This window comes from Engraulis encrasicolus, chromosome 13 (genome assembly GCF_034702125.1).
Source record: "Engraulis encrasicolus isolate BLACKSEA-1 chromosome 13, IST_EnEncr_1.0, whole genome shotgun sequence".
Lineage (NCBI taxonomy): Eukaryota > Metazoa > Chordata > Actinopteri > Clupeiformes > Engraulidae > Engraulis > Engraulis encrasicolus.
In genome coordinates, this window is record NC_085869.1 from 48,484,125 (window position 1) to 48,509,070 (window position 24,946).

At 40.4% G+C, this 24,946-nt stretch overlaps 3 protein-coding genes across 3 annotated transcripts in view; 1 reads left to right on the forward strand and 2 right to left on the reverse strand.

Annotated features, from left to right (window-relative positions):
• The window catches only part of LOC134461304 (gamma-crystallin S-1-like), a 383,074-nt gene that overhangs the window by 61,925 nt on the left and 296,203 nt on the right, over nucleotides 1–24,946 (forward strand). The gene's annotated exons all lie outside the window — the stretch shown is intronic.
• On the reverse strand, nucleotides 6,205–7,620 carry LOC134461843 (gamma-crystallin M2-like). The gene is made up of 3 exons (XM_063214683.1): nucleotides 7,609–7,620; nucleotides 6,595–6,837; nucleotides 6,205–6,483 (listed from the first exon to the last, which is right to left on the reverse strand). The coding sequence occupies exons 1-3, from the start codon at nucleotides 7,618–7,620 to the stop codon at nucleotides 6,205–6,207; spliced, it is 534 nt and encodes a 177-aa protein (XP_063070753.1).
• On the reverse strand, nucleotides 19,009–19,892 carry LOC134461442 (gamma-crystallin M2-like). The gene is made up of 3 exons (XM_063214373.1): nucleotides 19,889–19,892; nucleotides 19,406–19,677; nucleotides 19,009–19,289 (listed from the first exon to the last, which is right to left on the reverse strand). The coding sequence occupies exons 1-3, from the start codon at nucleotides 19,890–19,892 to the stop codon at nucleotides 19,011–19,013; spliced, it is 555 nt and encodes a 184-aa protein (XP_063070443.1). The 3' UTR covers nucleotides 19,009–19,010.

The following is a 24,946-nucleotide window of genomic DNA, read 5'->3' on the forward strand; positions in this document are numbered from 1 at the left end:
AACATGAATTAGGCAAGGAATTATGATGTTTGTGTTTAAATAACCACCTGTTACAGCTTGTGTGTCTTTCACCAATGTGAAGACAGAGGAGCTGCCTGAGGACACCACAAATACTATTATTTGCAAAAACAAGCCCTCCAAATAATAAAAGGTCATCTCAAAAGACCTTGGTATAACATTTTCAACACTGTGTTGTGTTATTCAGAAATCTGCCAAACATGGAGCTGTAAAGAAGATCCTTGGATGTGGGGGTTAGGGGAAGACATTATGATAAAAGTATTTGGAAGTCGGTGCAAATAATGAAAAAACACATGGGCTAACATCTTCAGACCTGACTGTCAACTTTGAACTGTTTGGGTAGTTAAACACTACACAAAGTAGTGCCTTTTGGTTGGAGACCAAGGCAGACCACATCGCTTAATAAAAGTCATAACAGGGAACACCTGACGGCTGTATGAGAAAACACAGGCATAGCACAGCCCTTTTAAGAATGTTTTAAGGTCAGATGAAGCAATAGCACAGTTTTTCAGTGACTTACACAAACAGCATGTTGGCATACTCTGCAAGAAAGTCTTTAAGGAAAAGGACACCCTACCAAAAATCAAGCATGGTGTCCGATCCATAATATTATGTCACCCCATTGTTGCATCAGGTATTGGAGGCTTTGACCGTATCACAGGTATCATGACAGGCATCATGACATGACAGGTATCCTCATTTACAGGAACATTTGTAACCATGGCAAGAACACTTGGTTTGAGTTGAACATCATGTGCACTCCAGCAAGACAAAAACCCAAAGGATTGGTTGTAAAATGAAAGAACACAGTCATTGATGAAAACCAAAACCTTCGGAGGCTGCCATTGCTGTCTAATAGTGTGCAATTAACCCTTGAAGGAGGGGTGCCAATATTCCTGGACATGCCCTTTTTCGTGTTTTTGCTTGAAATTACAAAATGCATTTGGAAATAAATACTTGGCAATTCTAAATATCTTATAATGTTCAATTCAAAGATCCTGATGGTAAAAGTTGTGTGTATTTCCATTTATTTCTGGATATAATGCACACTTTGTAAATAAAATTAAAGGGTGCCAATACTAACTGGCGGCGCTGTATGTGCCGCTCAGCTAAGGCACGTGATAAATCACTGGCACTAGGGATGCAAATGATCGATTAATTAATTAATGGTTTATTGATTGCCTTATCGATCGACTTACGATTAATTGATAAGCGTTGTTTCCCCCCCAAAATCTCAATGTTTCTCGAAAAAAAACCCTACAAAATCTAATTGTTTTAATTACAAATTTAGATAAAATACTAAATTGAAATGAATTGTATTCAAAATCTTTAATCCGAAGGTGATTTCAATATTCCCACTATTCACACCCCTCTTCACACACACCTCTTCACATGCCCATTTCACCTGGGTCACTTGTCAGTAGCTATATTGGCTCTAAGTTTTTGATTTCAAAATTAAAAGTTTTATGTTTTCCCATTTTAGAGCCCAAAACAAATCTTGGTTGGTTTATTGATTGGTTGGTTTATACTAATGCACTAGGCCAGTGGTTCTTAACCTGGGGTGCGGGCACCCCCTGGGGGTTCGCCTGAGATTCCAGGGGGTGCGCAGAATTTTGTTTGTGTTGAGGTTATGACCTAAATTATGCCTGCAAACATTATAGTTAGGTCAAATTAAGACCAAATTATAACATGTTATGGTCCCCATTTTAAGTCATTAAGGTATTGATTAATGTGTCAAGAAAGAATCATTGTAATTAATCTCTTAAAAGATTTTTTAGTGCATACACACGTGTGGAAGTTTGTGTTGTGGGTGCGCGGCTTGTCTTCGGCGCAGGAAAGGGGTGCGTTAAGTAAAAAAGGTTAAGAACCACTGCACTAGGCTACCACCCCTCTGTTTAAACCAAATATAACATGAGCTTTAATTCCACAAACGTGAACAATGCTTTATATCAAGTTTTTTTTTTTTTTTTTTGTTCCATGTGGTTGACAAACAAAAACAGTAGACACTAACACAACAATCATACAATACACAACAATCTGTTCTAAAATTTAGACCCAGTCTATACAGTCAACAGTCAATACATTACAAAGAATCAACCTCAACACATTTTCTTCACAACAGTCAGTTGTTTATCCTTTGGAGTGTTGAGTAGAGCTGATGGATCATAGAGTTCTGGTGGTCACATATCGGCTGCCTGTGGAGCATAAATAGGCCTAATAAGTTTAAGGCTTTCATGAGGACTTGTTGGATTAGGCTTGCAAATACACTGCAGATGTATGATACAAGAAAAAGATTTGTATGAAAGGCCTACACAGCGCTAGCCTAACTAGCAGTAGCTAACATTCTAAGCTAAGTTGCTAACATAAGTAACATACACACAGTGGAGCATCAAGAGCACCTAAGGTCACACACAGCAACATAGTAAACTACTACACATACACACCAACACACTTTTATGAGTCTTTTCTTACCTTGAAGTGAGGTTGATAGACACATTTTTCCATGCCACGTTGTCAGTTGTGGTTTGATGGTCACATGATGGTCACCATTGACAGATTCACCATTTTTAGAGAAGTTTGTATTTTATGTTACATTTTAATAAAATAGGGTTTCTATGGTTCTGACATGAATGGGTTCTTTACACAAAGCAGAAGCTGGTAAACAATTAAAAAAACAACTAAAACAACCAAAAAAGTTAGTGACCCAGCCTTAGGATTCGAACTCTCAACCTCAAGATAAGGACATGCCAATATCACTACATGCAGAGGATTATCCCCTACACCACTCAACTGCAGGTTTTGTAATTGTAGAAATATAGCCCTGTTTGTTAGAAAGTATTGGGCTTACTCATAATTAACAGTCAAATGTGTCTCACATACTTTCCACTTCAAATCCGGTCAACTGACATCATACCAAAACAATAATGTTTGAATGTGATTTTTTTTTTTTTACTAACATCCCATGCTGGGAATTGAACTTAAAACCATCATGTTTCGAGGCCAACTGCTTAACTGTTAGTCCATGACTGCCCAAGCACAACATGCTGACATCTATAGTCTCATATGTCAGATATAGATCCAATTGACGTGATTTAAAGAATTTGTAACTTTCACAGTTTCGCGGAAAATAAACAATAAATATCTACTTGAGTGTTTTTTTTTATTGGTAATACAGGATTCAAACCTGCAATCCTCTGATCTTGTGGCCATTTCCCTATCCAGACCACAGCAACTCAAACATTGTCTTGCTTTACCTAAGCATTTTTCTTTTGTAATTTCGCTCGAAATTAAATGTGAAAAATATGGCTAATTAAATCGGGAGTCATGGGTCTGGTGGCCATCTGAACATTCTCATACCATGTTCCAGGAAGTATGGAAGTAGGTAAGGTTATCTCCATGTTGGGGATTGAACTTGCAACCTTTGAGGTTGAAGACCAGCTGTTTAACCACTACTCCATGATCGCCTCAGCTGTTGTCAAGACATATGCCAGATAGAGCTCCAATTTACAAACTTAAAGACATTGTGTTAGGATGTCAGTTGTACTTAAAAACACAATGCCAACCAGAGTTAATTTATTGGTACCTGAAAACCTGTTGAGAGCACCTAAATGTGTATGTCATCTGGACATTTTTGCAATATTGAGTACTACAGCGTAAACTTTTCTAGTTCATAGTACTGTTGGGGAATACAGTGTATGACATTGGCGCATGGATGACGCTTTCGCACCATTTATGTTTTGAGAAATTACAGATTTTACCCATGACATGTATAGTAGTACACTGTCATGTACTGTATGTATTTTAAAAAAAATGCAGTACAGTGAATCATGTATGTTTGCAACACACTTTTCATTCGTCCCTCATGCAGGGGTCTGTGCAATGAAAAAAAAAACAAAAAAACTAAATATTAGGAGAACAGATAAGAAATTGGGAGCACTGTGAAACAGACAAACGCACAGACAAAAAGGGTCTAAGAGAGTAGGCTATGCCTTTTTCCCCACACATAGGTGTACACATTCTACATGAATGGTGCTGGTCACAGGGCCAGTTTTTCAAAATTCCTCCCAGTAAAAGGGCTGAACAACATATAACATTTATGTCTATATTCATTCACATTAATTTCTATATGCAGGCCGATGTCTCCTCTGCTGTGTCAATGAAGGCCTGTCGTCTAACTCATAATCATACAACTGTAAAACAAAGTATGCAAGTGTCAGTAAACTCATCCCAACTGTCCCTTCTCTGAAGGTTTTTTATTGCTTCCAAACCCAAGTTAACTACAACAACTTGACTAGGCTTTTGAACCCTCTGTCTTTCAAGCACTCATGGTTTTCTCTATAGGATGTATTTACTCCAGGAGGAAAATGCAAAGGAAATCGTTTTTAAAATCGTTTTAAAAAAAACGGAAATCGTTAAAAAACATATATATATATTTGGAAACTATGGCGGCCAAATTTGGCGGTGCGCCATAGTTAACTCAATGTATGGGAAACACATAGGTTAATATATATGTAAGGATGTGTGTAATGTCTTCTGTATTTACTTGACATCTTAATTTCCCCCTGGGATCAATAAGTGATACTCTACTCTACTCTAGCATAGGCTAATTGGGCTGATAGTAGCAAATTCTATCTGCAATGTACAAGTTTGGTTGATTGTGTAACTACTGGCTTCTACACGTTTTAATCTATATTCCATCTGTATCAAGATGCCCTTTTCATGGCGATTTCTGAGAAATTGCTTAACAATGTCCTATAATGGCTAGTTTGATAGCTTTTAACAATCTGTTAATGGGCTGCATTTTCTGTGTGCATCTAGTCTTTGATTGAAGGCCTACATATTCTCTGGCGTTGGACAGAACGACTTCAGCTTGATAATGAAGGCAGATGAGATGAGATGAAATCGCTTGTTGTTACCCCATGTTGTTACCCCCACACTACACGATGCAAGACTTACGATTGACCAAGAAATCGGTCCAATACCCAAAAAGCCGTGCGACTGGCAAATAGTGGCAAAATCGGGCCAAAGACCACCCAGTGTATGCCCGTCATATTTGGGTGTCCCCCAAATACATCACAGTCTATTCTGCACTATTCTGTGCTCTTGCTTGATGGCATTCAGCTTCACCGAACAAGTATTTTGAACACGTTGTTTTTGTACAGTGGTTTATGTGTAGTAGTTAGAAGTTCTGGTGGCATAGTAGTTTTATTGTATATTGTGTTATGTGTCCATTTTATGGAGCAGCTTTAGTAGAGTAGAGTAGAGTATCATTTTTTAATCCTGATTAAAAGTAAAATGCGGTACAACTGAAACCTATGAAACTGTAATATGGCAGAATTCAGTAGCTTAGCTTTTCCTATTTTGTGAAGTGGCAGTTGAAAAACTAGACATGGATTCACTAGTCATGGGTTCAAGACCTTGGCCACTTCAGAAAGAAATATCCCCATATATAGTATTTGAATTGATTTAGCCATTTACTACGTACTGTCAAGCTCAATTCATGCAATACATGCATCTCAAATCTGCTTAACAGTTAAATGATAGTGTAGAGATATAGGTAAGTTGTATTTAACACTAAATCCTTGAGAACTATGATACTGAAGTGTACTGGAGGGGAGTACTGCAGAGTTGCCGTCAGGGTTGCCAGATGGGGCTGATGATATCCAGCCCAAAAAATGTTCAAAACCCGCCTGGTAGTACTAAATCTCGCCCAATTCTATTGATTTCTATGGCCAAAAATTGGGCAGGTTTTTCTCCGAAATTCCTTTTTACCCGCACACGGGCATCCTAAGCAGCCTGATTGGGTGGGAAACCGCCCAATCTGGCAACACTGGTTGCCGTGCAAGGAATCTGACTCATGCCATCTTGGCTACTACTCTGGGGCTCTGACTGCATAGTCAAGGGAGCATATCCACAATCCAAATGATACTCATACCATCACAGCCACCCATTCACAACATTAGTTAAAGTAAATCTAAACTTGTGGAAAGTGTGGATGATTACTCTCAAAACGTTGTATTCATCTGTGCAATCAGCCTGTGCAGAATGTCGGAAAAAATAGTCGGTAGTGTAAGGTTTCCATTTGTTTATATTTAAGATGTCTGGTGAACATTAAGTACTTTGTTGTTTTAAGAATACAAATGTATATGCAGCAGCTGTTGAGAACAATTCTACAAATGAGACACATTAGTACATAGAGTCCGTGATGCGCCTCATGCTACTGAATCTCATGTTGGGGTAGCCCATGTTTCTCCAGCTTCTGTACTCTCCGGGAGGGAAGTAGTACTGTCTTCCTCTGTAGTGGGGCTGCTCATACATGAGCCAGTGGCCTTCCATCACGTTGCAAGACTGGCACTGGTTCATACGGTAGCGATCCATGATGGAGTCACAGTCATCCATGCACTCGTGCATCTGACCACCGAAGTTCTCCCTCTCGTAGATCCTCATTCTGTAGTTTCCTCTGTACTGTAATGGAGATGAATTGTATTTAGTCAATGTTGAAATGTATGAAATGTAAATGTACTACCAGCAAATGTAGGCAAAATAAACGAAATATTGATTTTGTCAAGAGATTACCTGGGGGATGTGGCGGCAGGATCTGATCCCGTTGTTCCAACCCCACATGCTCATGTAGTCAGGGTACTCGCCCCTCTTCATGAAGTACTGCATGCCCATGTAGTTGGGCTGGTCGTACATCATCCAGCAACCACTGTGCACCCTGAAGGAGCCGCAGCGGTTGAGGTAGGGGGAGAAGTCAGCATAGTCTCCATTGCAGTCCCAGGAACGGCCCCCAAAGTTCCTCTCCTCGTAGAAGGTCACCTGAAAGAAAGTTTTAGGGCTACATTTTTATGTACATAATCGATGCCAGTGTTTTTTTACCACTGTGCCGTGCGAATTTGCCATGGGAAATTGTTCAGTTGCATCTAGTTGGTCTAAAAACAGTAGTAGGACTATAAAAGACCTTTCCCTTTTTGCTTCTTTGAGCCATATATTCGATACTTAAATGAGAATGGCTGTCAAGTGTAAGATATACGCTGCAATTTATTTTTTACAGTTTCAGTTTGTGTGCCCTTTTTCCCTGGAAAAGGTACATTTTGGATCAAAGGTTGTATTGTATTTTGCCATACAGTAGGAGCAGCCCTGTTTCTGTAGCCTAGCAAGACAGACAGACTATAATGTAAAAATCATAGTCTGGCACCAGAACATGGTCAGACAGCTGCGGAACCAAAGCTGCTGTTCACACTGTTCAAACTCTATGCAAGTAACAGCCATATCTTCACTGTGCTAGGTACCCCCCAAAATGGTAGTATGATCTTACAAATTTGGAACCATGTAATATCATACCACGGGTGTTGTAATTACATCTTAAAGAGTGCTTCTACTTTTTACAACTCTAAAAAAAGAGTTGTGATTGACGGATTGATTTTGTGTTCTTTTACATGATCTATGGTACGATGCTAGACCAACTTGCCAGATAAAAGTATTTCCTGCAGTTAGCTGAGTTGTGTTTTTAGAAAGGAAATTGAAAAGAAAAACATCCCTGTATTATGAAACAGCAACAAGTTTGTTGTAGTTGAAATTTCAGCTCACCTTTCCGTGCATGGTTGCTGGTGTTGTTGTTGTTTGAGCTTGGCTGTTCAGCTGTGGGTATCCGGCTGTTATATACCCAAGGTGACACAGAGAATTCGGGGTCCCTTTTTGTCAAAAGAGCATTTGTTTGCATTTGTCCACCTACATAAAGACTATACCTACATTGTCCCTCTACAATAGAAAATCAGAACATTCTTTCCTATCTAGTATGTTTTTGCATAACTGTAAGAAAAGCACTGCTGGCAATTCATAGAAAATGTGGTTTACAAATGTAGATTGAGATTTTATTGTGGTTAACCTTTATCCTAAATTCCTTTTACCAAATAAGTGAAGTATTTTGTGAAAGAAACATGAAAAACAATTAAGTGTCACATCAAAATCCATGGAATATACTAGACCTGAAATACAACAGAACAAATTCATGAATGGGTACACTCTAACATATCATTGAAACTAAAAGCATTATAGTCAGACCAATGACCAAACTCAGGTGATAGTAAGTCATGTTTTCAATCATTTCATGAAATGCAATACCACTACTTAAAGATGCAAGGTGAATTTTATTTTCTATTAACATAGGTTACTACAAAGTTAACATCACAGAGGAAATACAAATGATAAGCAAGAACTATATACACACATTTAAAAGCAGTTTCATACCATTGTCAGATCTGTAAGGGCCTTATTTTGACAAAGTTTTTGTGAGCTTCTTCACAGTTCACCACTTTTTTATTTTTAATTTAGTGCTGACGTTTCGGCACTTAGGCCTTCATCAGAGTAATGCGCTAGTGTCGCGCTCTTCCTTGTGTGAACTAGAGATCTGTAAGGGCCAAAAGCTATATATTTTCTGACTCCTGTGTGTGTGCCTGGAGTATATTTTTGTATGATGGCAAGTTGGATATCATAACTTAATAGTTTTACAGCCTCATTTTTAAAAATAAAGTTCTTTTTAAACCACTTCTGGCTGTTATACAAGCTTTCTGGAGTTTGTCATATGTCATTATTATTTAGCCTAGTAAACTAGCTCCACCCGCCGGTGGCCAAAATTATTTTGGCCTGCGAGTGGGTCTAGCCTCGGACAATGCCCCAGGCCCTGAAACTGGCTGGCCAGTCACAAGGCAGCAGGCTTGATTTGATTTGTTTTGAATCTTTGGATGCAAAGTGGACAGGGTTTTGAGGGAGTGACGACAAGGCGTTGGCCAATAGGCACAGACACAGTTTGAAAAACAACGGGTTGTTCCCATCAACAATTTTCTCATTGATCGGGCCTTAACTAAATATTCACATAAATCTCACATTTAGTCTGGCTTGTCAGCCTAATTATTATTATTATATTCCCGAAACAGGGAGCGTCGGGTGTGCGTGCGGTGTCACAGCGCTGTGTTAGGTCTTTCATATTAACGCAATAACTTTTGAATGGAGGGATGGATTTGTGCCAGATTCGGTGTGTAAATGCACTAGGATAGGTCCATGAACTGGTTAGATTTTAGAGGCCAACACTTTCAAGATGGCTGAATTCAAGATGGCCAAATTTTTGTTTGGCATATAACTTCTGACTGGGTGGATGGATTTCTCCCAAATGTTTAAGCTTTGTTTTCATTATAATTGTTTGGTTTTAAACCTACCGTAAATCCTCAAATTGTGGCCTGTATTCCATTACTGGCCGGGATTTTAATATTGGCTGGTCTCGCTGTCGGCGGAGGTAAATTGTGGCCGGTCTCTTGTACAGGCCGGGTCTAAAAATAGAATCAATGATTTTTTTTGTTTACCGGATATCTCACGTTGTTCTCAAAATCCACAACTGTAATCATTAAGCTGGTTAACATTAGACATAGTTCCTCACTCCGAAAAAGGACTCATGCTATTATAAAACAAACGGTGCACATGCCAAAGACTAGTTATTACATGTGAGCAGTTAACATCAGCCGCTTCGGTCAGCTTCTCCAGCTTTCCTGCAAACGCTTGGGTAACCTAGCAACAACACGAGCCCAGAATACAGCCAGAGGGAGGGCGCCCATACAGAAAGAGACTTTGCCTTGTTTGCGAAGTTGTGAGAGCCCTCGTCGTGAATGCATTTGGCGGTCAAACTTTTAAAAAGCGTTGCCAGTGGAGGAAAAATAGGAGGCACGCTACAGTATTAGACAATAATATGGTTACCTCACTTAAAACTTCATATTTCAGTAACGTGCTTCACACATAGAGATTGCTTCACATCAGGCTACGGATTGTATGTATATTTCCCCGACATTTGGCTGTAACAAGAAACAGTTTGCCTTGCGAAGTCTGGAGTAAAAGTGGAGTGAAAGTGACAAAAAGGTTTAATTCTTTCAATATCTACAACAATTCCCTGCTGATCATCCATGGCGGGAGTCTGGAGACATTCACAACAATAAGCAATCAACCGACACCACCCCCTGCTCCCGTTGACACTGCATGAGGGAATCATGCGGTTCTCACGGCCTCATACTACACAAGCCGAGGGTCGAATTCGAGCAGAATGCTCACACTACACGACAGGCTTGTGTTCCGGAACTGCAGATGACAAAAATGTGGAAGGGAAATGCGTACCTGAGGTGCAGACGAGGATACGGTCAAGAGTGAATTGCGCTGCCCTGGCAATTTGTGCATGTGTAGTATCAAATCGGGTCGTAGCACTGCTATAGTCTACTTTTTTGTGGATGTACTGTATATTTGGGGAACCATATGCGCATTAGTTCCCAAAAAAGGGGCTGGGGCCCCTTAGGGGCCGCGAAAGGAAGGGATCCTTCAGAGTCATGGGGAACCACTGTGAACATCCGATGTAATTTCCTGCATTCTAGTGTATTTTAAGGTGAATCTTAAAGGGCCATTTCGGTCGTCTACAACATCCAGCTTTATTGTCCAAGTTACCCATGACTTATCATTGGCGAAGAAGCGAACATTTTTCATTCAACCCTGACAGTGTTGCTTGCACAGAGAGCTTGCATTGACAGCCAATTGACCGGTCTTGGCTGAAAATGCCCGGCATTTTTTGTGCCAGTCTAACCCTGCTGAACACTGAAGTCTTTCTGCAGAGGAGCTAGCGCTCAGTGTAAAGCAAACAGACTCATAATAACAGGCTATTGTGTATCTCACGGCTTATGACAAGCTGTAACATGGTCCATTATGTATGAAATGAAAAACTACAATGCTGGAATAGTTTGTGTCTCTCTGTTTCCATGAGGATTTGCGCTAGCTAGCTCAACAGATGTATGCTTGCACTAACACATTGTTTTAAACACCTTTTCACTCTTCTTAAATCATTCACACTACAGTATAGTCTTGTAAGGTGTCTGCTGATGTTGCATATTTTTGGGGTGATATTTGGAACGTTTAAAACATGTCAAGTGCTGCCCCCATGGGGCTGTCAATGGGGTGTTTCTCACATTATCAGCATATTGCCAATTGATGTTCATGCAAGCAGCATTTCCCCTATATAATGGCACTAATGAATTTGAGTTTTCAGAGTGAGGAGTCCGCACACTTAGAATGCTTTTGGTTGTGTTTCATTTTTTCATGGCAGGATAAAATAAAACACATCAAAAAGGATTCTAAGTGTGCGGACTCCTCACTCTGAAAACTACAGTTGACCTTCATGCTGCACCTTTCCATGGGATGCACAATCCTCTCCTTCAACTATGAATTTGAAACATTCATTCCACAGGGGTGGTCAATGATACAGCTAACTGTATGCATGCGTGAATGTTTCTTTTTCTTTTGTTGGAGCAACTTTGCCACAGTCGGGATTCCTGTGGAGAAGCTATGTGGGAATGGGTTTACAGCTGCAATTTCTGAATGAATATTGATTATAATCTTATCGTGATGTTCTTAAATTTCATGACAAGTCACCATTGCTTAAATGTGGTGGTGGTATTCTAAATATGAAACAATTATTTTTAAGTGGACATACCGAACAATTAGCAATTTTAGGTGGATATACTGGAATCTCATTTTTTTCTGGTGGGTATACTGCGTTCATACCTGTGTTCTACGTAGACTACACCACTGTCGTTACCCCATGTACACTACACGATGCGAGACACGATTGCTTGCGCAAGAACTCGGGCCGTTTCCCAAAAAGTCGTGCAAGTCGAAGTAAAATCGGGCCAAAAGTTGCATAGTGAATGCCTGGCATAAGAAGGCGATAAACCTGATTGAGTGGGCTCTATTCTTCACACTTTTCCACTTTATTATACCCTGGGTATTTTACTGTCATACTGTCCTCCTTTGATACACCTTGATTAAGTTACTCTACTCTACATCTGGTATACAGAACTGGGTTTGTAAACTATAACATTTCTGTAGAGACAATTAAAAAACACAACTGTTATGTATAAGGTCCGTGTTATGTGTTAAGTCCGACGGGCCTGGTCGGAACCCGACGGGCCGGGCCGGACTCGGACAAAAAAAATAAATAGAATATCTGTCGAACTCGGGTCGTACTCAGGCTGGAAGCAAACAGACATTGTGAAAATTATAAGCAACCAGAGGAAACGTTTCAGTTCATGCAAAGGCAGTTTTGTGATTTAAAAATAAGTAATTGAATATGCATGAATGAAAATGTTGGTAGGCTACTCGAGAGATTATTATTGGCTGTAGGCCTATGCACGCGCCAGATACCAGCGGCAACATTTGGACGCTCACGAGTCAGCCAAGCAGGTATGCGTGTCAACTAGCTTTCTTAATAAGCACCAAATCAACAGTTGTCAGTGAACGCGTGGTCTTTTGTTGTAGTGTAGGCCATGTTTTAGTATGGCTTCGAGGCTTGAAGGTTGAACATAAAATGACGAAGTTTGTCACTGCATTACGTGCCAAGGATCACAGTCTCAGCATGGGCTAGCAAGGAGGATAATATGGATAACTACACGCAGTGACGTGCGGTCAAGTTTATGGCTGGTGAGGCACTGACTTTTCCAATATCAGATTTTCAAATATATAATAATACTACAGCCACAGTATTAGTAAATATTTGCCAAATAGGCCTACTGATAAGTTTCATATGTCATAGCTTTCTTAACATAAAGTAGGCCTACATATTAAAACATGTTGCATTTCCGTAGAGAAAATACTATTAGATCTCTCTCTCACACACACACACACACACACACACACACACACACACACACACACACACACACACACACACACACACACACACACACACACACACACACAAGTGCTTTACACTAACTTTTTCGCTTACCAGCCATTTTGGCTAGTGGTTTTCCTGACTCACTAGCCATTGGGCCTTTTCACTAGCCATAATTTTCTTAACCATCATAGCAGCTTTAATGAATTATATAATAGGCTGTAATAATGTAATGTAGGATAATATAACATAATATAACATAACATAATATAATATAATATAATATAATATAATATAATATAATATAATATAATAACTAGAATTGTTGTTAAGTGGTCCAATGTCCATGCATGCAAGCTTGCTATAAGAACAGATTAACTTATCTGAGGAATGGCATAGCCGTGCAGAAACACCAAGCACAGTGTTGTGGAAGGGCACAAATGTAAGCTACATGAGAGCAAAATATTTCCGTCTTTGCACTTTCGATGCGCAAAGTAGATAGTGCAAAGTCATTGCCAAGCTTCGCATGTCCTCGGTCATGGATGTGGAATAACACCTCTTCTGGAATATTTTCCCATAAAAGTAGGCTATCTACTAGAAGGCACACACATATGCGGCCGGTAACTACAGAAGGACTTACGACTTCCTTTCATTCCGTTTAATATTGAGTTGTTTAAAATATAAACAGACGCAAAGCAAGATGGGCACATGCGAAGGGACATGGGACATGATTTTGTACTGTCTGGAAGGCTACTACTGCGCGTTGTTTAAGCCCCGTTTGACAGTCGGGAACAACGGCACAAGAAACATGGAGGAATATTAACCCTGTGAAACCTGAACCATGAAAGCAATGAGAGAAAATTCTAATTTTTTGGAATTTGCTTCAATATTGGTCCCTTATAAGAAATGTAAAAAAAAGTCAAAATTTTGTTAAGGTCACGGAGATATTTAATGCATCATATATGATGCATCAGGCTTTAAATGAATGAAAATTCCAATTTCATGACCATTGAAAAATGACTTTTAATGCATTTACAACTTTTTTTTAATTTAAAAAAGTTGTCAGACAATTTAATTTGAGGATTATCTTTAAATATTTAGTGAGATCCTGCCATTTTTTTAAGCCTATCCTTGTTTTAGCAGGACCATATTTTACATTTCCCACGGCCTGGTTGGGTATTTTTTTAAAATCTATGTAAAAACATAGCTGATCGAATGCTTAACAACCTATTTATGAGTGTAATATAGATCATTATTCATTTTTGATGTGTAATTTGAATATATGGGTCCATTACTACAATTGGACCATTTCTCCATTCACTTCAATGCATTTTATACGAGATCATAATTTCAACATTTTGCATTACATTTTCAAAATTGCAAGTAAAACCTGTTTCTTAAGGCAATATCTTTGTCTTGAAGTAAAACAACTTGTGTGTTTTTTTAAACGATCGTCGTGGTATGCTTTGTAAGTTTCCCTATGGAGCAAATGCATTGATGGCTGACTTCCTGCCACCGCCGGATGGTGCTTATATGTTTCATCAGTTTTAGCACGATCTCTCTGCAATACGGTGTAAAAATATAAACTCTTCCTTGATTAATTGCACAAAGCAAGTGTTCAAATTAAAGGATGTAGAGTTATATTTCGGAAATATGTACACAAACCTTTTGCAATTTGACGATATCTCAGCGTTGGTCAGGGAAACCGCTTCTACTCCATTTTTGCATTTTTCGCCGAGCTGTGATCAACTTGTTGTTGACCGCTGCTCTCTTGTGGCGGTTTCCGTGTACTGCAGGACGTTTGGAAATGACACGCAGGATGTTTTTGAGATTGATTTTTTTTTGTGTCAGCGTGGAGAGGGCTTTGAATTTGATGCATCATAGATGATGCATCCGGTGCGATAGGGTTAAGGTATGAAGACATACAGGCAAATCAGAAAAAAATTTAAACCGAACATTATTAATGCCGCATGTGTCCTTGTCTTATCACTGCGCTAATTACTCTCAAGACTTTCTCAAGACTGAGGTGTTCTCCTCTCGCCTTGGTCATTTTAATGTCCACTACTACTATGCATTGTACTAATGACAGATCTCAAAACAGGTCAGTTGAGATGAACTTCGCTACTTTATTTTCTCGTGAAGGTTTTCAGTGACATTTCCAAACGCGCGCTGATGTGCCGGCAGCTCGCTGCTGTCACTCCTCTTCGCAAGACTAGCTCTATCAGATTCTTGGAGTGCGTGACACACAGGTGACACGTGACACAGGTGCTTCATGGGTATTGTAGGCTCGCGAAATCGCATTGCATTGCGTTTGTAGCAAAGACGGTCCGGGGGGAAAAACTACAAAATGCGGTGCCTCATCATTTAGAATAGTGACGGACCCGCCAGAATGGCTAGTGAACCTTCGGTATCTACTAGCCAACGCCGACTTTCACCCGCATTTAGCTACCTGGCGGGTGTTAGTGTTAAGCCCTGACACACACACACACACACACACACACACACACACACACACACACACACACACACACACACACACACACACACACACACACACACACACACACACACACAGGATTCAAACAGTGGTCTCACATAAACCACACAGCACAGGCGGACAAACAGGAGCATCACGGCGTATGCTCAAACACACACACACACACACACACACACACACACACACACACACACACACACACACACACACACACACACACACACACACGATTCCAAACACTGGTCACACATAGACCACTGAGCACCACGGCGAACAAACCGGTGTGGTAGCTTGTGATACGCACCAGATTCTCATGCAAATGTTCATCTACTTGTACAAGGTTAAGGCAAGCGATGTGGGACAAAGGTATGGCAGGAAGCGAATGTCAACATAAACAGAGATTACACAAACTTCGATATGGTCACCAAATATGTTGCGACTGTCATTTATGTTATGCTTACACTTTGGAATTAGATCAGAGTCTTGTTGTTACACGGGTATATTTGATTTACCTCAACGGTACCCTGTACTCAAGTTTAATCGGTCCACCCTACAGGCAGATACAGGGCACATGAGAATCCAGTGCGTATCACAAAAGCTACCACACTGGACAGAATCACAGCGGATTCTGTCTCTCCCCACCGGTCTCACAAACACAGGCCTCACATACATAGGAAAACACTGGTCTTACCTTTATTCGTAGCCTACATCAGGTCCATGCGCCGCTCTTTCTGCGATGAAAACATCCGTGACTGTCATAGCCTAGAAATCCTTGTCTTAGCTTCAGAAGCCTGTCCTTTTCAATGCCAACGCCTGTTGCAACATGCAGAATGGCGGAGATCTCATTCATCAGCTCGACATAATTCCCACGATTCGAAGAATGTGTACTCTCAGTCTCATCACCACCGCGAAACGCCAACTCTTGAAGCAGGTTGCCTGCAGAGCCATACAGAGGGCTCTGGTTACCTGAATGAGACGTCACGGTTCTCCTCACAGTTCTCCTTCACTTTGGCATTGTGCATGCTAACGTTACTTTAGCGGTGCTGTTCATCCAAAGCCACATCTAGCCTATTCCAGACGCCCCAAACGTCTTCACAGCAATTTGGCATTGAATATGAGCAGCCGAGGATTGTGTTTCGTGAGGCTCCTTGGTAAATTATAGTCACAAAATCACATGCTAATGGTCTATCACACATTCTCGCCGGTTGCAAACAAGACACAGGGATAACAAAAAATATTTTCTGTTGTAGCACTCACTTTGAAATGATCAGGTCGTTCTAATCTTCTGCCTGGTCACCTGCAGCAGAAAACCCTTCAGCTCTGTCGGTCCTCCGTTCTTTATCACATCTTTTTTTCCCTTGGAAATCCAACTATGGGAATGCTATTAGTTTCGTTATGAAATCCACTTCCATGGTAGCAGTCAAAGTGAACAAGCTAGCCAACACTAATGACACCGACTAGAACTTCAGATTCACTATGACGTCACTGACCAACAAGACTCTCAACGCCAGAACGAAGTTGCGGCCAGACTGCTCCTAGCCGCACCACTGTATCTTTCAGTGGGCGTTATGCCATAGCGTTCAGAGTAAAGAAATGATAATCACATGTAGAAAATAGTAAAACATTATCAGGAAAATGAGGGCACACCATACATATTTCTATTAAGTGTATAAAAACGTTTAATACAATATTATCAGGTTGCATACACAGAACGAGCAAAATGGCGCATGCGCTCAAGCTTGTTAAGGAGGGATTGCGCAATCCTGGGTGAGGCAAGCTCAGAGCTGCCCCAAATTCAGCGTATTCGGAGCAATTTGACATGAAATGAGCAAAAAAACTTTGGCCACGAAAATGATTGAAAATGATTGAAACTGTTTAAATACTGCACAAATGGTAGTTATGGAGCAGATGCTCGAAAACAATAGTTGTTATTGTTACTATTATTCACATTTACTGCATCTCATCATTCTCATGTAGGCTGGTGAGGCACTGCCTCCCCTGCCGTATTGGAGCGCACGTGCCTGACTACACGCTATGTGGAGTAAGGTAGGGGCGGAGAGGTTTCCTGTTACTATTTTGTCCGCTGTGACATGCCATGTCCTTCACGTAGGTTCTTAATTATTGTCACTTTTACTTTACAGTTGTAACTATGCGCGTGCAACCTTTCCTGATATTATATTGACCGCATGGAGATCAGGGGAAATTGCATTCGAACAGCCGAACAGGCTACTGTTTTTCGGGGTTAACTTATAGCTTAACGATAAGGCGGCAGCTTCACGCGGTTCGCAGGGATTTATTTGCACCAACAGTAACGTAACAAATGCTCCGGTAGCTGCGCTGACTGCTTTCAAAACTTATTCGTTAGTTTTCACCTTTCTTATCTTCTCACGCCCCTCCCATGCATTCGATCACTGCACCCAACATCTCTGGTTAGTCTAACCGAAAGAAACATAAGGTGTGCCGTCACGTGTGTGTGTGTGTGTGTGTGCCTCATCCTAACGTATCTGCCTATTCCTGGCTATTTATCACGTGCTATATTGAATATGGAGCCCACATAGAAAACCTTGCTTGCGCACATGGTTCTGTTGTTATGACCGTGGTCTCGGGCTTCGGACAGGCTCGGACACAAACATTTTCATTAGTCTCGGGCTCGGGTCAGATTCGAACACTTTTCTGTCGTCTGAGGGCCGGGCTCGGACAGAAAAAAACGGCCCGAGCCACACTCTAGTGTGGACGTTGGCGCGTTAATCTGCCTCTGTTCGCTTTATTCCATTCATTCAAACCAATTTACTCACTCAAGCACACTACTTCTGACTATTCATCTTCTCTGTCGGACGGACAAGCAACTCATCGGTGCCTGGCTGTGGACAAACCAGGGCGGCCTTCCAGCTGCACTGGCGCTGGCCTGCTGTGAGTGCTTCCACAACACTTGCCATTCGGCGATCACTTTTCCGTTGCAGCTTGAGGTCTACTGGTACAACTGGACTGCTGTTGAGCCAGCTTGGCTGTTGGCTGCACCGGTTAGCGGCCACCACCATACCCACATGGATTAAAGTTCTCCGTCGCTCTGATGGATTTCCACCAACTGAACTGTCCGAATAATTTATCAAAAATACTTTCCGTCAACTGAACTCCAATGGAGATCAGTGCTGATGATGAGAAAGGGGCGGGAGGTGGTGAAAGTGTTTGGTGTGCATTACATTGCATTTGGCGGACTCTTTTTTTTTTTACACCAAAGTGACTTACAATCGAGGTCATAATCACAGCTGACATCACAAGTACAAACAAAATGCACAGGAGATATATAGAACAACAAGTGCAGATGCTAAGTAGAATTGAATTGAGGACAGGGAAAAACATTTCAGTTTCTAATTCCACAAAAAGAAGGCAGAAAGACTTCAAATGAAAATAGGGTGTAACATAGTCAAATGTTCTATCAAGCAGCTTCCTTAGTGGAGGTCTGTGCTCTCCGAGTGCTTCTAGTTCATTATGTGATTTGGTCTGTAAAGCACTATATAAAATGTATGTATGTATGTATTATTATTATTATGTACAAAAAAGATATTAATACTACCCACAGTGATGCCATTGCTTATTCTTTGGGAATACAAACAATGGTTTTAATTATTATGATTTAAATCAATGTTTTAATGTCTTAAACATTAAATGTGGTGGATCATTGCTGCAAAAAGTCATTTTCAAAATGCTGACGGTACATGAAGAATGCATAACAAAGCCTGGTTTCCATGTTGACAAAAGTTTTATTTAAATCATTTGACAGCACATGTTGCAAAGTTCTTAGTACCAAGAATCCAGAATACGCCTCATGCTACTGAATCTCATGTTGGGGTTTCCGAAGTTCCTCCAGTTTCTGTACTCTCCAGGAGGGAAGTACCACATTTTTCCTCTGTAGTTGGGATGCTCATGCATGAGCCAGTGGCCATCCATCACGTTGCAAGACATGCAGTGGTTCATACGGTAGCGATCCTGCATGTTGTCACAGTCATCCGTACACTCATGCATCTGACCACCGAAGTTCTCCCTCTCATAGATCCTCACTCTGTAATTTCCTCTGTGCTGTAAATATAAATATCAAAATGAATAAGACATTGTTAAAAATGGTTCTGTACTCAATATATTTTGATTATTAATGCAATGTTCAAAAGTTTTACTGTACTCTGGAACTTATTTACCATGGGGATATGACGGCAGGAATGGATAGAGTTGTTCCAACCCCACGTGTTCATGTAGTCAGGGTTCTCGCCCCTCCTCATGAAGTACTGGTTTCCCATGTAGTTGGGCTGGTCGTACATCATCCAGCAACCATTCTCCACTCTGAAGGATTGGCAGCGGCTGAGGTGGGAGGTGAAGTCAGCATGATCTCCCATGCACTCCCAGGAACGACCCTGAAAGTTCCTGTCCTCATAGAAAGTCACCTGAAAAAAAATGATATGTCTTGAAAAATCTATATGCACAGTTATGCAGAGGCGTCATTAATGTTTGTGTAGTAGTGGGCCTATAAAATACTTGTTTCTTTTTTTCTGTAGAGTTAGTTGCGTTACATAATACACAAACTTTAATTCTGTTCTACTTTTCTTCTTATCCATAAGTGATGAGTAGATTTTTTTCCCACAGAGGCAGGATATTATTTGACCTGAAATAAAACAGTGTCGTACCCATCAGAGATAATTTCACCTTGTGTTTACTGTGGTACAAACTGTTCAAGTTTACATTAGGTAGTCAATGGTTACTTTTCCAGCTATTTGCTTTTTGATAAGTTTACATTTTCAGCTTACCTTGCCCTGCATGGTTGCAATTGAAGTTGTGATTTGAGCCTGGCTGTAAAGCTGTGGGCCATGGTCTGTTTTATACCAAAGAGAGCATCAGGGGTCCTATTGTGTTAAAGGCTATCTGTCTGCATCAGTGTAGATACCTATAATACCTACATTGTTCCACTTCAATGGTACAATAGAAAATTCTTGTCTGGCTGGTACATTTTTGCATTACTGTACAGTACAGAGCTACCGTACCTCATAGACATGTGTTGAAGAAAGGACGTAATGAAATTAATGTTGTATAATTGCAACTGGGCTGAATTTGACAGAAAACAATGTGAAATTAACCCATTATGACCTGGAGTGATATACGCTGTTTCATTAAATCTGTGGGTATGTCAGAGCTGAATGAACACATTCTAGTGCTAAATTAAATGAAGATTCTAGCTTTTAAATGTTGATTTCATGTTTTTATGTGCTTTGTAGGCTGAGATATTTAGGATTTAGTAGGGAGAGGGCACCTTTCCCCAAAAAAGGGCTCAGGCTAAAATGGGTTAAATAAAAGCTGAAATGGAAAATACTATATGCTATGAGCATAAACTTGTAGAAGACAACTGCCTGAATTCATTAAAACCTTTCATATACTCAGTCAACACCCTGACTACAGTATATACTGTATGCTATGGCCAGGACAGCAGGAGGACATGGTGTAGATGGTGGTGTATTACTAGCCCATATTGCCTTGGAATGACACAAGAAGCAGGTAATTTTACAGTCCACTTTTTAGGTCGTAAATACGTTATCGGCTCATTTTAGGCCCCATCATACCTATGTCTTGGGTTATTTACTCAGCATGCCATGCGCAGCCTTTTGTGAAGAATATAAGCAGGGTCCTCTCTCCTTCTCCCACCCCTAAGTCTTTACAAGCTGTGCAAGAGCATTGCATCATGATCTTGGCCAACATCATTCTAAAAGAGATGATCTAAAAGGTGTCCCTAAAACACATTTGAATTATTGTCTTTCCTTGAGAAAAAAAGTTCAAGATTTGATGAATTTAATAATAGGTTATTGTACTCTACGTTATACAGTTTCAGAGGAGATTGGATACCACTTGGAGGAATACAGTGATTTGTTTATTATACTATTATTATTATTATTTACTTCTACTACTACTACTCCATAAGGCAGTTGAATATTGTGGGTGCGTGTGTGTGTGGAACACACCCACCGTGGTGATTTTGATGTGTGACTTGTATAGCATCCCCTTTTGTGTCATGAGCAACAGTTGGTTATGTTAAGCTGTCACCGAAGTGCTTTTATTGTATAGATATGTGTGGGATGTTGGATGGAGTTGGTAGGGTATACTTTACGTGGATCTGTGGTAGCATATCAGAATTTGTCCGATGATTACAAAACTCTCTCTCTTCCTCGCGCATATCAGAATTTGTCAGATGATTACAAAACTCTCTCTCTTCCTCGCGCGCACCCTCTAACCCCCCACCCCCCGCTCTCTCACTCACTCACTCACACACGCGTGCACTTTAAACTGCCTTGGTCAAACGTTTTTGCACAGTGCCTCGAGTTACACCTCCAAAGCACACTGTGCTTTAAAGGGACACTGTGTGAGATTTTTAGTTGTTTATTTCCAGAATTCATGCTGCCCATTCACTAATGTTACCTTTTTCATGAATACTTACCACCACCATCAAATTCTAAGTATTCATTATGACTGGAAAAATGGCACTTTTCATACATGAAAAGGGGGATCTTCTCCATGGTCCGCCATTTTGAATTTCTAAAAATAGCCATTTTTAGCTGCAAAAATGACTGTACTTGGACCATACTAGAAAATATTTGTTTAATAACTTACTTAGCATCAGATCAAAGCATTAGATCAAATTTGGCAATAGGCAGCCCAGTTTCAATTAGCAGCATAGTTGCAGTACCTTTTTTGACCATTTCCTGCACAGTGTCCCTTTAAAATATAGGCCTATGTATGAAGGACTCAATTGTCATTGTACTATGTAGGTAAGGGACCTGATACTCGGTGCTTAACATAGCGTTGCCTACCAGGGTGGTTGTCTGAAAGGCTCAAAAATAACCTTTTAAGAGCGCTTTTATCAAAAAATTCTCATCTGGGGGAGACCCTGTAGTTTGGCTTGGTTACCAGTTTCTTGCTCACCAATATCAGACCCCCCAAAACCGCCACTGGTACATGGGTGTTTGAACGTGGTTAAAGTATTAGCACATGGGGGTTAGAACATTGCTCTGGAAGGCTGACCACCAATGATTAATGGAGTGTGGTTTAAGACCATTTCTTCTTTTCATTCTTCTGTTCTTTTGTCTTAATCATCTAGTTTACAGTTGTCATAATTCTGAGTATTGGATATGAAACCATCCTATGCGTATCTACTTGTCAACTTGCACAGAAACTTTGTGTTTACCAACATATTGATCCCCCAGATTTGAAATGTCTGTCATCCTGTACAACAGTGCATAGCGGCAGGCTCTTCATTGGTCGGTCGGGTCCTCTAAGTCTAACGGTGGACTTAATTGATTTGTTATTGGCTGTTGCATTTAATCAACATTGCATCAAATGTGCCATTTTCTTGTTGACAAAACCTGAGATGTCCTCTTTGCTGGGTCCATATTATTGCATCTGATTCTCAATATGCATGTGAGAGCTGCATAAACAAAGTCATAATAAGCAACATTTGTTTGAAAAGTGTTATCTTCAGGCTTATTGGTTTTCTCACTAAGAAATAAATCTTTATGAATGCAGTCTGCAAATATAGGCTAACAGATAATCTTATGTCATTTAAAAAAATACTGAAGGGTGGCAATGAGAACAAGGCGGGCACATCACCCCACAGAGCTCCAGGAAAATAGAGGCCCTGTATGAGAGAATTTTTTCTCCCATCCTGTCAATGGAAACTAAATATCTGCTGTGGGTGTGAGTGCGTTATTGGGAGGAATTTGGGAAAACTGGCCCTCTGGGACTCTGAATTGAGTACCCCTGCAATTGTAGGGCCCTATTGTAGGGCCCTTAAAAAAAAAAATTGAGCAAAATCGTTAAAGGGGGGGCTAATACTAATGTAGGACGCCCCCCTAAAATATGGCTAACGACGGCCCTGTGGGCCGCAACTCGAGAGGTCCTTGAAAAAAAGAATATTTACTCACATGTTGTTTAGATAATCATGTTGTTTACTTAGGCTATCTTATGTCTTGTGTGCGTCCAGAAACGTGAGTACACTTTCTTATTTGGTGTTCTTATGTGTTTTGGTGTAGCCTACTATTAGGCAGGATTTATGTTAAAACCTTGTCATTTCAATCGCGGAGGTAATTTTCGACCGCAAATTATTTTGCGCGAGTATACCCACAAGGTACAGTGTTACATTTTCTATCTGCCGTCGTGATATGGTGTATTTTCATGCTTATGGTGTTGATATATGTATTTGAAATCATTTTTAGCCGATTGTTAGGGGGACATTTGCCGTTTTGACTTGCTACAGTAGACCTAGCCTATTTCCTCCTATATTAATACAGTCATAGACCTCGCCAAACTCGAAAAATCTGTGGCCAGTATGCACGGTGCTCTGAGGAAGAACATCAATGATAGTACGGCGGATGGATGATTTGATCGTGCACTTTTGAGTAAAAGCATGAAAATCGGTACACATGTCCTTCTTGATATGCTGATTAACATTAGCATTGGAGGCGTCATGAAAAATTCATCGTTCTCAAGATGGCCGCCAAATCCAATATGGCCAATTCATGTTTATGAATCTACCTATCTACCTAACACTTGGTAGTAAAGGCATGAAAATCGGTACACATATCCTTCTTGATATGCTGATTAAATTTAGCGTTGGAGGCGTTGCGCAAAATTCATCGTTTTCAAGATGGCCGCCAAATCCAATATGGCCTACCCATATTAATGAATCTTCTTGATACTTGGTAGTAAAAGCATGAAAATCGGTACACATATCATTCTTGATATGCTGATTAATATTACCATTGGAGGCATTGCTAAAAATGCTGTATTTTCAAGATGGCCGCCAAATCCAATATGGCCTTCCCATATTAGTGAATCTTCTTGACACTTGGTAGTAAAAGCATGAAAATCGGTACACATATCCTTGATATGCTGATTAATATTAGCATTGGAGGTGTAGCGGGAAAAAAAAATCATTGTTTTCAAGATGGCCGCCAAATCAAATATGGCCAGCCCATATTAACTACCTGGTACTTTGTGGTAAAAGCATGACAATTGGTACACAGTTACTTCTTTAGATGCTGATTCATATTAGGAATGGAGGCATGAACAAAAATCAGATAAAATATGACTGACCCATATTACAATACAATACAGTACAATGTGTATTTATATAGCACAGTATCACAACTATGAAGTTTACTCAAAGCGCTTTGAAAAAAGACATACACGCATACATACACATTCACACACCAGCTGTGCACAGTGTCCAGACTGCCGTACGGCAACGGTTGTCACGACACACACACACACACACACACACACACACACACACACACACACACACACACATAGGCGCCGACTTTTGTTTTGTCCCGTGGGTGCTCACGGTTCCCAACTGGGGGTCGCGACCCACAGAAAGTCCCGTTTGTTTGCCATGCCTTGCTTTCCAACAACATAACCGGTTCATGAGTTGGTGACTTTATTTGAATGAGTAGGCTACATAATAAATGTATTCTAAGCTTATTTATTTTCGTTGTGGTTGTCAAATCAATAGGCTATTTTACAATAAAATCGCCTATATTTGAATTGAGATTGAAAATGGAATTGCTTTACATGGTGAAGGGCCTATAAATTAAACGCAAAGCCCAGATCACGTTTGCCGGTGCCTTTTTCTAGACGGCATTATGACTAAAGGTGACCGTGTTTAAAATGAACACAGCTGTGAAGCTAGAAGATCAAGA

Excerpts from the sequence above, each read along its gene's own strand:
- LOC134461442 (XM_063214373.1), bottom strand. Across the intron at positions 19,290-19,405 it reads CCTGCCGTCATATCCCCATG|CACAGAGGAAATTACAGAGT; the intron begins GTAAATAAGTTC and ends TTATATTTACAG.
- LOC134461843 (XM_063214683.1), bottom strand. Across the intron at positions 6,484-6,594 it reads CCTGCCGCCACATCCCCCAG|TACAGAGGAAACTACAGAAT; the intron begins GTAATCTCTTGA and ends TCTCCATTACAG.